This window comes from Tiliqua scincoides, chromosome 6 (genome assembly GCF_035046505.1).
Source record: "Tiliqua scincoides isolate rTilSci1 chromosome 6, rTilSci1.hap2, whole genome shotgun sequence".
Taxonomy (NCBI): Eukaryota; Metazoa; Chordata; class Lepidosauria; order Squamata; family Scincidae; genus Tiliqua; species Tiliqua scincoides.
In genome coordinates, this window is record NC_089826.1 from 52,317,001 (window position 1) to 52,333,378 (window position 16,378).

A 16,378-nucleotide genomic window follows, 5' to 3' on the forward strand; every position below is an offset into this window, starting at 1 on the left:
TAATTTATAGAGATGACTGCAAGGGAGATTGAAAGATTCCAAGTGTTTCAATAATAAAGTGTTTCAATAAAAGTGTCACTTAAATTCCTGGACACTGATGTTTGGTGATTTTAAATTGGCCAGGACAGTGGGAACATGGGCTTCCACCTTCTGGTGTCCAGGTCTAATTCCTGCCAGTGTTCTCCAGTAGTGCAATGAATTAACACTTTGTGGATTTATTAAGTAACCACCATGAATCATAGTTAAATGGGCATAATATCTGTTTATACTTGCTGCCTTTTGTTCATATTAAGTCATCAGTATGCACATGCTATTGTGCCAAAAAAGCTTTCATAAGCTGGGTAGAAAGCTAGACTTCATGTTGCTTGTGGGATGAAATGAATATTTAGTATCCAAGAGCTTATTATATAGGCCTTGTATATAAAAGAGTTTTCTTTTCCAAGAACTGGTGTGCATCTGACATCATAATAACCATATCACTGATCTTGTGTTTCCCATCATGATATATCCATATAATAGTGCACAAACATTTTTATTCATAATATATCTTGCAAACACAGGCTCCATACTCTACAGTTTAAAGTGTACTTGAATCCAGTGAAATTTCAGTGAGCTTTAAGCACATCTATTAGTTTTCTGAACTGCACCTAGGATTCAGGGCTTCACTTTCAAAAGCTGTACATCACTAAGAGAGTACATAGCCATATATAATCCCTTGTCCCTTTTCCTATCCTCCAATTGGTTATAGTGCAAAAGTAATTATGTGCCCAGTATTACAGGGAGAAGAGAAAGGAGGTCTGGTAACATTACACTCTTAGTGCTTCAGAGCTTTCGAAGAAAGGTTTAAAGCAGTGATGGCAAACATATGATATGTGTGTCAAAGGAGAAACACCACAACGTTTTGGGTGACACTAGTGTTCACCAACACCAGTGGTCAAAAACACCCGACAACAACTGAGTTTGTTTTACCCAGTGTTGTTTCTCTCTTTTTTCGGGGGGGGGGGGGCATGCCAGCAGAGTCAGGTATTTTTTGAATTTTTCACATGCCAAGCCCAAAAGGTTCACCATCACTGACTTAAAGCATTCTTTTTGGACCTGGTACCAATCACCTAACCTCAGCCTGCTGAACAAAGCTTTTTTAAAACTTTATTTATAACTGTCTTCTATTGTCAGCTCTGAACTTCAGTGTGTGTTGCTGTATAATGGGGAGGGGGACTATAATGTGGGGAGGAGTCTTTTTTAAAATTCCTTTAACCCTAATGCTCATTTTCAGGATAACATAAGCTGTTTGGGATCGAGCAGGCCAGTTTCCCCCCTTGCCCTGCCATTTCATTTCTTTTTCTCCTCAGCCGTAGACTTAATCGCTAAACTCATCCAGTCTGCCTAACTCCTGGTTTCTTTATAACTGTTCTTTTCCTCACCCAGTATGAGACAGTAGTGATCAGGGTATGTATGCAGAGTCTTCTGGTCCCAGCAGTTGATGACATAGTCCCAAGTCTCAACAATTTCCTTCACGAGGGCTCAGTCTGGCTCACATGCACAGAAGCAAACCCTCCATTACACTGCAGAGTTATAACCCAAAGTCACTGCTTTGGACAATAAATTATTTGTGGTCCCAATGCACTAAGAGCACTAAGGTGATGGTACCAGGCAAAAATAACTTTATTTTTTGCTATTTTGTCTTCAGCCTTTATAGTTGTACAGCTTTAAAGTGTTTTGTGGACTTCTTAATGTTGTGCAAGCAAACAATTGAGTGTTTACAAGCTGTGTTTGTACAGCTAGTTTTTTTTATTTTTTCAGTACGACTTTGAAACTCCAAAGAAGTGTAGATTAATGGGTAACTAAGTCCTCCACATCTCTTTATACTGTGGGGGAAAACCAGCATCACATACTCAAGTTTCATTTTTGTTAGACCTGGGGGCTGGGGATAAGAATAGGCCCTCAGTTTGGCTGTACTTGTAGTAAGAGGCGACTAAACAGCCACCGGGTAGCTGGGACTCGTCAGCCTGGGAAGGCAGATCATCTGAGAGAAGGAAAACTCTGATCCCAAACCTCCACTGCCTTGTGGCTACATCCAGTTAAGGAAAAGGCTTCAGGAGTCAACCTCGAGGCAAAATCCGGAGCCGGAGTCCCTGAGGCAGTTCATGGCTGAACACAGTCACGTTCTGGCAACTCCTGTGACGCCGCTGGAACCAACCGTATAGGCTTCTGCCTTTCCATTGGACCATTTCAGCGACGTGGAGAGGGGGGATTTGCTGCATGGGTAACAGCCTATCCTCCATACCTACTTTACCCAGGCTTCGCGCACTGGAGAGGACACTCTATTCCAGAACCACCATTCAGAGCGTGACACCATAGTCCTCCGAGACTGAAGGATGCCAACACAGACAGCTGTAGTAACTTATCTAACAAGTTCAGTTGGAGTTAGGGTTCAGTCTGAAATGCTAGATCAGTGCAGGAGTTATTGGTCAGTTTTAATATCTGAAAGCATATCAGCTCTGTCCTTCTAACCTGAGCCATGTGTACCATGGACACACGCACCTCTACCCAAAATTTGCAGTGTACTTTGTTGTGTTCGCAAAGCTGCTCTGTTAGGTCAGTGAAAGACACAATTCCATGCACACAGCCCATGTTGTTTGCCCCGCCCTCTTTTTCAAAAATGTGCAGTTGTGTACTCTGGAACAACAAAAGGAGAGTGCTCAGTTAGTGAAGGAAACTGAGAAGACTGCTGCCTGGCTTGGGTAGGCCTGCTTACTCAGTATAGAACAAGTGAGGAAACAAAGCGTAGCAAGGCAGTTGAAAATATCCCTAAATACTCACTCTTTTTTTAAATGATGAACCTGGGACTGTAAAGCATGAAAGCACTCGCCCAGCAAAGAATGTTTTATAATTTAAAAAAACAACAACACCATTCTTCTTCACTGATGTCATAGGCACTGTCCAAAAGGTGCTCAGCCACATGAAATTGCCTCCATCTTGGTGGTGGTATGGATAGGATCCAGAAGGAGATTGCAGCTGAATGAGTAGCAGCAATCTTTAGAGGGAGGTCCCACTTGGGTCATCTTGCCCCAGTCTAAGCCAAAATCTAAGATAATTATTCTGTGCAACTGTCTTTCAAATATATAATTTCTCAGTTTTCCTTTTGATTGACAGGGCAGGGTAAGCTGTACAGGAAGGCTGATGGTCCAAGCTGTAAACCAGAGAGGACGTAGTCCCCGGACACCCCCTAGCCAAGCTCATGTTAGAAGGTAATATTGCTGTTTATTCATTGTTCTTAAAATGCATAGACATGAGGAATTATTTGTAGCTTCAATACACATGTAAATACTCTTCTCTTATTTGTTCTGCATAATTCTTGCTTTGATTGCCAATATTCTTGCCCAATGAACTCTTCATCATAGGAAGTTCTCTGATTCACTGAATACCTCCTGTGTGTTCATACAGTGCCTAAAGGCTTGACCTCACATCCTGAATCTAGTTGCTGTTGAATTATGTGATAAAATCATGATAATTAGTAACAACATAAGCCTATGAACACTAAACCTCAGTGAAAACTGACTGCAATACAGAATATTGTCTTAAATAACCAAAAGCTCTGTTGAAACAGAGATTAGCTTTTTTATCATGAGGATATTTTTCAGCCCTCTTGCAGATTTTATGGTTGTTAAAAATAATTGCACCATTGGATCTGTTTCACAACAGTGCTTCTTTTTGTACTTTTTATTTACCAGTTGGGTTCCACACATGGCCATTGTTCTAGATGCACAGAGTGTGAAAGGGAATTGCACCATTTCTAAATATGAAGCATTCATGCTCTGTGTTACCTGTGGCAATCACTGGCAGGATTCAGCTGTTATAGAATGTGTGAAGCAGTTCCTAGTCGTGTCTTGCAATTCACTAGACAGCGTGCTTTGGTGCTGCCTTCTCTTTTACCTACAACTAACTGGACTAAAGCATATTCAAGGCTAGAAAAAAACCGATGGTCAGGAAATCTGAAGTAAAAACTAATATTTTGGTTTATATTTAAATCTTTCAGACAGTTGTGTGTTTGTGGAATGGAAAGTGCTTATTGTGTGTAAATGATGTGATATTTGCCAACAGTGGGGAGACAGAATGGAAATGGAAATTTTGGTAAAGGGGGAAAAGGAAGGTAAGCAGTAGCAAGCTCACTCCAGTCAAAGTTAAGCCATTTTATAGTTAATAAATTTCCATCTATTTTCATTGGAAAGTTAGGTACATGCTTTAGTCTCTCAGTAACAGAAATCAGTAAGGCTTACAGAAAACCCTTCATTTAACCAACTTCAGAAATAACAGATAATTTTCAAGGTCTCTCAGCAATGCCAAAAGAACTCTGTGGTTTCAAGGTCTGAAAGCGCTGGGGGTGGGCTTACCTTCCTTCCAGGGCTCATGCTGGAGCTGCCACTCTCCATTTTGCACTCAAGCAAGGAACTCTAGGAACAGAGATATTTCTCCATTCCTAAGGCCACCCTAGAAATGGAGAGTTCCATTCTTGAGGAACTCTCTGTTCCTAGAGTGGCCTCAGGAATGGAGAACTATCTCTGTTCCTAGAGTAACTGCTTGAGGGCAAAATGGAGAGTGGTAGCATCTGTCTGGAAGGTAGGTAAGCCTGCCCTCCCAAAACCCCATCCAACCATTGCTTGCTTTTGAGAGCTCCATTGGTGCTGTTGTTCCACTTTACCACCAGGGCACTCTAGGAATAGAGATGTTTCCATTTCTTAGAACACTCCTGTAGGCAGCTATTGCATCAAGAGAGACTTCTAAGCTATAGGTTTAATGGACTAATGCGGTATTTGGAGTTAACTGGCTTTTAATATTGACAGGCATCCTTCCCCCCTCCCATTAGTCCATTAAATTTAGGATTTCTTGTAATAAATTGGCTTCCAAGGTTTCCCTTCCTTCCCAGCTGTATTATGAAGATCACACATTTTTGTTCCCAAGAGAGATCTGTGTGGCTGGCCCATTCCACAATCTCTTATTGTTTTGTTTTGTTTTTGGTAGGATTTTGGAGTGTTCGGATTTTTTTTAATATATCCAAAATTAATTGAAATGTGAAAAGGGTTACTAACATCTGGCACTTCATATATTTTTAAGCCTCTGTCAGCACTCAGTTTTGGATGTGTATATAATAGAGCAAACCCAATGTGACTCATAACCAGAAAAGCTTGAATTTAAATTTATGTTCTAGCAGACATACAGAGATAGCCTTTTCTCACCCACATCTCATTCATTCCCTACTAACTTTATGAACAAATATCGTAGTTGAGACATACACCCATTTGTCCAAAACTCAAGAATTTACTAAGGGTACATAAGTAGATCTCACTAATCGGTGTCCAGTTCAAAGTTGACAGAAGTTCAGGAAGTGAGAGAGCACAGCACTGTGCACAATTTCCCCATCACCATGCACATTTACGTTTTCCCCCTGTTTCTTAGGGGAACTTGGATTTATTATTATGGAATTCACACGTTGGGTTTACCAAAATATGACTTGATCAGTACCAGTGATGGGAAAAAAAAAGTGATAAGTCCCAGGTGATAAATCCCCTGGGAGTTCCGTAACTGTGATGCCTCCACTGAGGTTGTTTGCCCTTGTGCCAGCATCCCCCTAACTTGGGGTAGAGATGGCACTTGCAGGAGAATTTTCAGAGGGTGGGCAGTTATATATAGGAAAAGATGGTCCTTCAGAGAACCTGGTCCCAACCAATGGAGGGCTTTAAAATTCAATACAGTGCCTTGAATTGGATCCGGAATCAAATGGGCAGCCAGTGTAGCTGCCAAAGCAGCAGTCCAGTAGGATCAAATCAACAAGTTCTGATAACCACACAAGCTCCACATTCTGCACTAGTTGCAATTTCCAGACTGTCTTCAAGGGCAGCCCCACGTATAGTAATCCAGTTGCAACATCACTAAGGCATGAACCATCATGATCAGGTCTGATCAACTCAGGTATGGTTGCACCTAGTACATCAGACAAAAGTGGACAAATGCACCCCTGGCCACAGCTGCCACCTGGCTCTCCAGGTGGAACTGTGAATACAGGAGCACTTCCAAGCTACTCACATTCCTACAGGGAGAATACAACCCCATTCAGAACTCAGAAACTCCACCATTAAATATGGTGTTTTCACCTTGTCTGCTGGTAAGGCCACTTATGATACTAATGTCTGTCTGATTATTCAAATTATTCATACTCCAACAGGCAGAGTCCAAAATGAGCTTAGTTAAGTTGGGTTTATTTAATTTCTGAGCCTCTCATATGAACAAGTGTTAACAAAATGAGTGTGTCATTGACTCGATCTGTGATAATGTGCTGGCATTATGATCCAGTCCAGGATGACATGCTAGTGCAGCTCCTCTGGTGCGCATCATTATGCTGGGAATAATATATTTACCTGCCCAAGTATGGCATGGCAACTTTGTTCAAAACAGTTGTATCATCGAAACATGATATGATGCAACAGCTTGTCTGGGAATGGCTCACCTGTGTGCAATTCTTCAAGTACGGTAAGTATCCCGACTCATTTCTTCATGCCCAGTACATGTATTACAATCTGTTCCTGTGAGATTGTTACAGCTAGGCAGCATGCTAAGGTGGGCTTACTGTGATATGGTACTATTACAGCTGTGACAAGCTGAGCCATGTTGGATAGATCTGAAGCACATAGTGGTTACATTTGTTCATGAGGTTAATTACATGGTTAATGCAGAACCTGGAAAAAATGAATGCGTATTGTGTGTTTCAGACCTCGATCTCGGTCAAGGGATAGTGGAGATGAAAGTGAACCCATTCAAGAACGCTTCTTTCGACCTCATTTCCTGCAGGCCCCAGGAGACCTGATAGTTCAAGAAGGAAAACTTTGCAGAATGGACTGCAAGGTATGCTTTCCATTTAATTTTAATTTCTGAACAGAGGTTGTATTCAACTGGGCTTTATTATCATTTTATAGCTACTTTTGTCAAATATCTGGAAGGGGTTATTCCTGCCTTCAGCAGATATTGAAAATCATTGGACTAGAGATGCAATATTATTCATAATGCTGTGAATGTTTGCTCAATACAAGTAGCATTATAAAAGTGAACTGCAAGTCATGCTCTGGAAGTAGACTTCATAGATTAAATATGTACTCCCTCTAGTGGCTGTGAAGCCATTTGTCTCCAAGATAGTGCCTCCGCTGATAAAGGAAAGGCTGTATTAGAGTGGAACAGAGAACATATCACAGAGAAATTCTCTTCCCCAGTATGGCTCAGATATTGGCTTTTATGTATTTTTGCACTCCACGCTTTTAGTTGGTGTCAATTATGAAAATATTTTCATTTTCAATATATTCATATTGGTATGAAAATATTTTCACTAATTTTTGGGGAGGGTTTGATTTTTGTGCTTTTATTCACTCTTTGAAGAGTATCAATTTAAGCTGTTAGTTGTGTCTCTTTGTTTCACCATTTTCTTTATCAATGATCTGAACATACACTGTGCATGGATCAATGTTGTTGGATATGGGCCACCATCTCAAAAGAACACCTAATAGCTGAAACTGCTCATGCTTCCCATTCTTAAATTAGTTACCAAAAAAATAAGTCCCAGGGATTCAGTGGGACATATCTAAAACGTTATCTAAAAGTTAGGTGCACAGTGTTGTGCAGAAAGCAATCTGAATGTGTCAGTCCTTCTATGTTCAGTTCTCTTAAAAGGACGCTATGTCTTTGTAAAGAGTACGCAAACTTAGAATGCTGTGGCACTTCAATGTTGTTAAATATATATACATTTTGTCCTGTTCAGCTAACTTAATTCCTTGGTGGTTGATGTCATTAGTCTTTAATTCTTACTTGGCATGTCAAATAAAATATGATTGTTTTACATCGATTTGAGAATGAACTTCTGATTGATGTTTTTGGCCTATTTACAGTGTGTTCAGAATGGGCAGTAAATCAATGCTTTCTTGTTGTTTAACAGCCTACTCTGATGCCTCCTTGAGAAATGCCGCACCTCTGGCATACTGCCATATTTTGTGGTGACATATTGGTATAACTATTAGATCACCCCCTTTTAAGCACTTGTGTTCAGGTCAACAAGTTCTAAGATTGATCTGTAATTTGCCTAGCTAATAGAAAGTTTGTTTATTTAAAGTATTTATACTCCTCTCTTCAGGACAAGCCCACCCATTAAGCTAAATAAAAACAGTACAAATTGATGCAGAAGCAAGGCCTGTCATGGAATATATTAGCACGGGCAAAAATGGAAAAATGTGACATGCTTGTTGCTTTAAATTTACAACATTCAGCCTCCATTCCTTTGAACCTATTTAATCTCTTTGAAATCCTACAAAGGTGGCAACTGAAAGTTATTGAAGGGATATTCGAGTGCTTTGTGACATAAAATGAAGTAATTCAGAGTATCATGTCTGCTTTTTAAACTTCTGAGCATTTCAGAACACTGCTGCTAAAGCAACTTTTTGCTAAGCAGTAATTGTTAACACACACTTTTACATAAGAACATAAGAACAGCCCCACTGGATCAGGCCATAGGCCCATCTAGTCCAGCTTCCTGTATCTCACAGCAGCCCACCAAATGCCCCAGGGAGCACACCAGATAACAAGAGACCTCATCCTGGTGCCCTCCCTTGCATCTGGCATTCTGACATAACCCATTTCTAAAATCAGGAGGTTGCGCATACACATCATGGCTTGTACCCCATAATGGATTTTTCCTCCAGAAACTTGTCCAATCCCCTTTTAAAGGCGTCTAGGCTAGACGCCAGCACCACATCCTGTGGCAAGGAGTTCCACAGACCGACCACACGCTGAGTAAAGAAATATTTTCTTTTGTCTGTCCTAACCCACCCAACACTCAATTTGAGTGGATGCCCCTGGTTCTAGTATTATGTGAGAGTGTAAAGAGCATCTCCCTATCCACTCTGTCCATCCCCTGCATAATTTTCTCAATCATGTCCCCCCTCAGGCATCTCTTTTCTAGGCTGAAGAGGCCCAAACGCCGTAGCCTTTCCTCATAAGGAAGGTGCCCCAGCCCCGTAATCATCTTAGTCGCTCTCTTTTGCACCTTTTCCATTTCCACTATGTGTTTTTTGAGATGCGGCGACCAGAACTGGACACAATACTCCAGGTGTGTCTTTACCATCGATTTGTACAACGGCCTTATAATACTAGCCGTTTTGTTCTCAATACCCTTCCTAATGATCCCAAGCATAGAATTGGCCTTCTTAACTGCCGCCGTACATTGGGTCATCGACCTGTCCACCACCACCCCAAGATCTCTCTCCTGATCTGTCACAGACAGCTCAGAACCCATCAGCCTATATCTAAAGTTTTGATTTTTTGCCCCAATGTGCATGACTTTACACTTACTGACATTGAAGTGCATCTGCCATTTTGCTGCCCATTCTGCCAGTCTGGAGAGATCCTTCTGGAGCTCCTCACAATCACTTCTGGTCTTCACCAAGCTGGTTTTCAACAAGCTGAGCTTGGTTCAAAGCTTTTTGAATATGTAGCAAAATAAGCGATGAATGGAATTTACAGTTCAACAGATTTCCAAAACATTCTTTCTTTAAGAGGAACCATTATTATTTAATACTGGACTCCATGCAGTTCTGTAGAGAACAGTGTTACTCTTGTTAGGGCTCAATGATAAAACATTAAGTAGATGACAGATGGCACAGGTCGTCTTGTTGTGTGATACTTAAATGCCATTGTAGACCTTCTGTTCAAATAGAACTGCACTTCACCAGTTTAGCAGTGATGCTTACTCTTGGATATAAAGTGATGATAGATTTTGTTACATTTATGATCTCTTGATATCCTAGAACCCAACATGTATGCATGTATCTTTTCTGCAGCCTCTCTATGCCAGTGGTTCTCAAACTGTTTGGGAGATTTACTCCCAAAGTAAATCCTTGCGGGGGAGGTGCAAGGGCAGCGACACAATCCCCAGGATTGCATTGCTGAGGAAGGCAAGGGGGATGCTTGTACTTACTCAGGGCTGCAGCAGGCTCCAGGAGGTGCTGGGAGCCCTCCACAGGGCTCCCCGAGGCTTGGAATATGGCAAAAAAAGCAAGCACAAACCATCTCCTGGTTGTGACTTGAAACCGGAAGTGGTTTGGCTTGCTTTTTTCACATTCCAAGCCTTGGGAAGCCCTGCAGAGAGCTGCACAGGCCTCCCCGCACCTCTTGGAGCCTGCTGTATGCACCCCCCAGCCCCCCTTAGTGGTGCGATCCTGGGGATTGTGTCGCTGCCCTCGCCCTATCCCTTAAAGGGATGGTGGAACCTTTACATGAACTTGTGGGTCACAACCCACCAGTTTGAGTACCACTGCTCTATGCTTCTGTCTCAGCAGAAGTATCTGCTGTTTTCTGTTGTTTAAGGTCAGTGGCTTACCAACTCCAGATATCAACTGGCAACTCAATGGAAGACTAATACGTTCTGATAGTTCCCACAAAATGCTGGTACGCGAAAACGGTGTGCACTCCCTAATCATAGAACCTGTCACAGCAAGGGATGCTGGCATCTACACGTGTGTTGCCACCAATCGAGCTGGTCAGAACACATTCAGCCTGGAACTGATTGTTGCAGGTAACACATTTATGGAAATCTCTTACATTGCTGTTCGGCTGCAGTGCTCCCCCATGATTATGACAAAAAAAGTGACTGATTTCTCTTTTTCAAGAGATTAGGCGGGGGTGGGGACTTAAACGGCAGCCTATTTCTTTTTGTGTTGCCGGGGGGGGGGGGTCCATGGGATAAGTGCCCAGGAGCAAAAAAAGCATATGGGGTACAACATTTCCCCAGAAATTATTGGATTTTCCAGTGGAGTAACTCTGTATCCTGTCTACGTTACATTAGTTTTACCTATGTTAACTTTTGACTATGAACTGTGGGGACTTTCAGATGATCCCCGGTCTGCATGCAAGCTGCTTTTGCAAGCGTTACTCCCACATTTTTGGGTTGGTATTTAAATGATTCAGCCATGGAAGGTGGCATTCTGCCAGTTAAGGGGCAGAAAGTCTTTTCCTTTGGAAAGACTGAGCCACAATATCAACTTTGGTCCATATAGTTGAGTCTGTTGTGGTTTCATTTTTTCTATAAGTATTCACACAAAGTGTTGATAGGTACCGATTTAAGTCATACCCTGGCTGCATGGGAGCTGTACATGGAAAAACATGTTTAAAAGGGCACCTATAATGGAGGGGAAATAAAAGAAGATAAGTTAGAATATGAAGTATGCATGCATGTGTACCAAAAAGCATTTATAAATGGAGACAAGCAGCTGAGCATGTTAATGGTTTCAATGGGAAAGAGATAGAGCCTGTGCAGCACTCCCATTAAAACCAATGGAACTGCTTAACTTTTGGCAAGCGGCAGGTGGACTAAATGGTCCCTTCCCAGTGCCATGCTTCAGCTGCTCAGGAGCTCTGAGGTGAAACAAGTATATATGAAATCCAGGGTTTTTCCATAACAATAGCACCTTACCCCTTTTTCTCTTCTTACAGCTAAGGAAGCACACAAGCCACCTGTATTTGTAGAAAAGCTACAAAACACTGGAGTAGCTGAGGGGTATCCTGTGCGACTGGAATGCCGGGTTTTGGGTGTGCCACACCCTCAGATTTTCTGGAAGAAGGAGAATGAATCGCTCACATACAATACTGACAGAGTGAGGTTAGACGGCTGTTTGTTCATTTCTGAAGCTCTCTAATGAATAGGGACCTGTGTTAGATGATACATCTTGTGTGGCTGTTTCTTTATACTAGATTTTTTTAAAAAAAGATATGATTGAAATAGTAGAAACTGAAACTAGCTAGGATTTATTTCATTCATAGTATCTTCAATAGGAGCTACAAAAAATTCAGTTAAGGAACATGATTGAAGGTTCAAGTTCACAATATGACATTTGTCCAAATAAGAGGCTGAAATACTTGTCTCAAAGTTCTGGTTTTGATACTGTGATGGGAAAGCACATTGCTCTATTTAATGACTATTACATGAAACATGGGAGAGATCATCCAGGGATTTGGAATGGGTTGTCATCTATATTCTGGTAACACCCAGCTCTGTCTCCTTTCCATAAAATTTTGAGGAAGCTGTCAAAGCCCTGAAGTATTGTATTGGAGGCGATTGGGAACTGGATGATGGTTGATAGCGGAAAGTAAATCTGAACAAAACAGATCTTCCAGTCCAGAAATCTCTGATTCAGATAATGAACTATCAGCCTATCCTGAATGGGGGTCTTTATTCTTGCTGCTGGTAGCATTATAATTTTTATGGTTTGAGTGCTGTTTTGGCTGTTTTATTTTGGAGGCTTGCTTTTAGTAGCCTCTATTTACATTCTGCTCTATGCTGCTACGGTGACTAACGGGATGTGCACTGATGCTTTTGAATTTTATGTTTATATTTTACAGTGTTTTATTATTGTGTTATTGCGTATGAATTTGTTAGCCCCCTTGATTCTGGAAAAGCAAGATATCAGTCTTTTCAATAAATCGATAAATGTGTATGAAGCTGCCTCACAATCTTTATTTACTTCCTTAGCATGCACCAAGATAACCACGGTTACATTTGCCTGCTTGTCCAAGGAGCAACAAAAGAAGATGCTGGATGGTACACTGTGTCAGCTAAGAATGAAGCTGGGATTGTGTCCTGCACAGCAAGACTGGATGTCTATAGTAAGTTATTCTTTCGGTTGCTTCAGGTGTTGTGAATTGGCTCAAATGTACACTTGATCCCTAGCATAGCAGCAGTCATACTTTACAGAAGGCCTGCAGACTACTTAATCCTCATTGTTCCGTCTATCCACATTGTCTATCCTCATTGTTATGCGATTACATTGTTAAGTGGGCATTCAGCCCAAACTAGTACCTTTGTTGTATAAACAGACACTTTGCCAGACACTCACTGCATGCACAAGCTACAAGAGCAGTTTTGACCCACCAGTTCATGTAAGGCTTCCCCTGTCCCTTTAAGGGGCGGGGGAAGGGGAGGGAGGCAGCCCTCCCCAGGATTGCATCGCTAAGGGGGATGAGGGGGGGTGCTTTGCACTTACTTTCAGAAAGTAGGGCTGTAGCAAGCTACAGGAGGTGTGGGGAGCCCTGCGCAGCCCAGCACAGCGCTCCCCAAGGCTTTGAACATTCACTAAAAGCGGGCGCAAAGCACTTCCGTTTTGCAGGAGTTGCTTTGCGCCCGCTTTTAGTGTACGTTCCAAGCCTGCTGCAGCCCTGTCTTCAGAAAGTAAGTGCAAAGCACCCCCTCCCCCCTTAGCGACATGATCCTGGGGATCGCATCACTGCCCTAGCCCCTCCCCCGCAAGAACTTACTGAGGGAGTAAAGCTCCCTCAAAGTTTGAGAACCACTGTACTAGAGCATGATTGCCTTTTCTTCGCATTAAGAGCCACGTTGTTGTGTAAACAGACACTCTGCTGCAGGCTATGGGAGATCTGATTGCCTCATTAAAAGCCTCTTTGTGGTGCTTTGACCACCATCTTATATGTGGTCTGTTGTTAAGCAGAATGTCATTAAGCGGTGTAAGCCTGTATTTGCAATCCCTCCCCCTGCCTTTTTTGTGACTGGATGTAAAGAGAACCAAAGGAGAAATCACTGAATTTGATCCAGCTCTAGTCTTGCATCTTCTATACAGCATGTGCCCCCAGGTGGGGACGCACAGCCTCATCTGCATCACTAGAAATATCACTTAACTTAAAAAGCTAAACTTTTTAACTTAAAAAGAAGGCCAATTCTATGCTTGGGATCATTAGGAAAGGTATTGCGAACAAAACGGCTAATATTATAATGCCGTTGTACAAATCGATGGTAAGGCCACACCTGGAGTATTGTGTCCAGTTCTGGTCGTCACATCTCAAAAAGGACATAGTGGAAATGGAAAAGGTGCAAAAGAGAGCGACTAAGATGATTACTGGGGTGGGGCACCTTCCTTACGAGGAAAGGGTACAGCGTTTGGGCCTCTTCAGCCTAGAAAAGAGACGCCTGAGGGGGGACATGATTGAGACATACAAAATTATGCAGGGGATGGACAGAGTGGATAGGGAGATGCTCTTTACACTGCTGTGAGATACAGGAAGCTGGACTAGATGGGCCTATGGCCTGATCCAGTGGGGCTGTTCTTATGTTCTTATCACGAAGTTCAGTGGTGCACAAATGTGTATTCAGAGGCACACTGTTTCCCCCAGCTTCATTCACTGATCTCCCTTGCTGGATCCGGGTGAACATATTTACAGGTGTTTTCCCCAAAGAGAATAAAATGCACCCCTTACATAGACGTTGGAGTGTTTGTATTATATCAGTGAACTGTCTCCTTTCTCTTTCTATAGCTCAGTGGCAACAACAATCACAGACCACTAAGCCAAAGAAAGTGCGTCCCTCAGCCAGTCGATACGCAGCCCTTTCTGACCAAGGACTAGACATCAAAGCTGCATTTCAGCCAGAAGCAAACCCAGGCCATCTGACGCTGCAGTCCGGATTGGTAGAAAGTGATGATCTGTAAATTATCAGATTGTTTCTTTCGAAAGTGAAAACACTGAAAGCCATTGTCTTGACCAATGATAATTTATGCCACTTTATGTGAAAGGCAGACACTTTTATGCGCAAAAGAGAACACCTTAATCACGTATTCCTTGCTCATTATACCAATTAGAGTAGGTAGCAATTACTCCATAGAAATGTACAGCCTCTACACACACATACACAAAAAAATCACCTTCACCATTATAAGTTTCTTATTACTACATGGGTAGTACTGTTATGAAAAGCCCTATGAAATGCTGAATTAGATTATTTAAAAGCACGCACATAGTGCAAAACTTTATCACCAAGTGCCTTTTATGACTTGTAGGTGCTATAACACGATAAGTAATGCCATTTTATTGGGCCACAACACAACTGCAAGTGTATCAGCAATGCATTCTGATGAAAAACGGGGAAAATGTGCAATACTGAAGGAATAAAACAAGATCTGAAAAGGAAGAATGACCACAGTGAAATTCTTATCTCTGCAAAGGGCTTTCTATTCTCAAAGGAGAAAGGAGCTACTTGCCTTAAATGTTCTTGGTGTGGGCAAGGAAGCTTCGTACCCAAAGGCTTCCTTTGACTTTTGCCAGCTAAAAAGTGGCTAACTTCTAAAAGTACTGCCAGGCTAACACAATCATAAAATTTTGAAATAGGGACATGATGGGATTATTTTACAGTGTTAAAGTTTGTAGCAATGGGATAGGGCAGGGCGAAAGACCAGACCTTTCACAGGGAATGAAATAGCATGAGAAAACATTGCAGTTCAGGTCTCTGAAATTCCATGGTTACCTGAATGCTAGGACTTTTTTTATACTGGACATTTGAATGACTAGAGCCTATGTGACACGAGTGAGGATCATCAGGAGAATAGAGTAAGTGGGAAAAGAAGCAAGCCTGAAACAAAGGTTGGTATGATAAGCACACACCATAGGGAATAGTTTAGTGAATATGGGGGAATGCAGAATCATGATAAGCAAAAGGTGTTACATTTTAAACACTGCATGCATTTGTATTAGAAATTTACATTATTGTGTTCTTGCTTACTGCAGCATGACACAATAGCCTTGCCTAAGGCTGGGAGCTTGTAAAGAAAGTAAAAACAGTTTGACTGTCCAGAATGCAGAGCAGTTCTGCATCAGTCTGTAGTCCACTTAGATAGTATTGAACAATTTGGATTCAAAATTAATTTTAACTGGGAGACAGTATGAGAATGCTTCAAGTGAATCTGGAAGAAAAGAGGCTTTGATGGTACAGTAGTACTCTGCGATAAAAAGAAAACACTGTATTCCTTATATGAAGCACGTTTATAGTACTTTATTTATAATAAAAATGTTGAAATCTTTTATCTCAATTCAGTTATTCAAGCGCAGTACTTTTTAAAAAAGTTTTGTATTATGTACTACACCGTATATTTTGCATTACTGCTATTCATGTATTGCTTTGCACCTCATTGTTAAGTACACCAACCAAGTTTTAGTGGCTAAAACATTTTTAGCACAAAATGTAGTTATTATCCTAGGCCAACAGCTACAAGCGGTTACAACCAGTTAATAGGAATTGCTTATACACAATCTGTCATACGAAACTCTTCTGTTGTCATATTTTAGTCAAGTACGTCATATCATCCACTTACCAAATTCTTCTCAAATGTGACTTGCTAATTTACTATTTGTTTAGCTTCACTAGTAGCATTTTGCTTCTTTTTATTTGTATTTATAAGAAAATGTACAATCATATTACTTTGGATTGTTGTGCTGATATCATGTGGGTTTTAACATCAATAAAAAAAATTACAAAAATCAGTTATTTGCAGTTCTGGGTCAAGATGCT

The 16,378-nt window shown here is 41.5% G+C and overlaps 1 protein-coding gene across 1 annotated transcript in view; it reads left to right on the forward strand.

Moving 5' to 3' along the window:
- The window catches only part of PALLD (palladin, cytoskeletal associated protein), a 285,430-nt gene extending 269,080 nt beyond the window's left edge, over positions 1-16,350 (forward strand). The window contains exons 17-22 of the mRNA XM_066632312.1: positions 3,154-3,248; positions 6,765-6,897; positions 10,399-10,606; positions 11,524-11,689; positions 12,560-12,693; positions 14,353-16,350. Of these exons, the coding sequence (XP_066488409.1) occupies positions 3,154-3,248; positions 6,765-6,897; positions 10,399-10,606; positions 11,524-11,689; positions 12,560-12,693; positions 14,353-14,525 (909 nt within the window). The 3' untranslated portion in view covers positions 14,526-16,350. The remainder of the gene's footprint in view (positions 1-3,153; positions 3,249-6,764; positions 6,898-10,398; positions 10,607-11,523; positions 11,690-12,559; positions 12,694-14,352) is intronic.
- Positions 16,351-16,378: the final 28 nt, after the last annotated feature.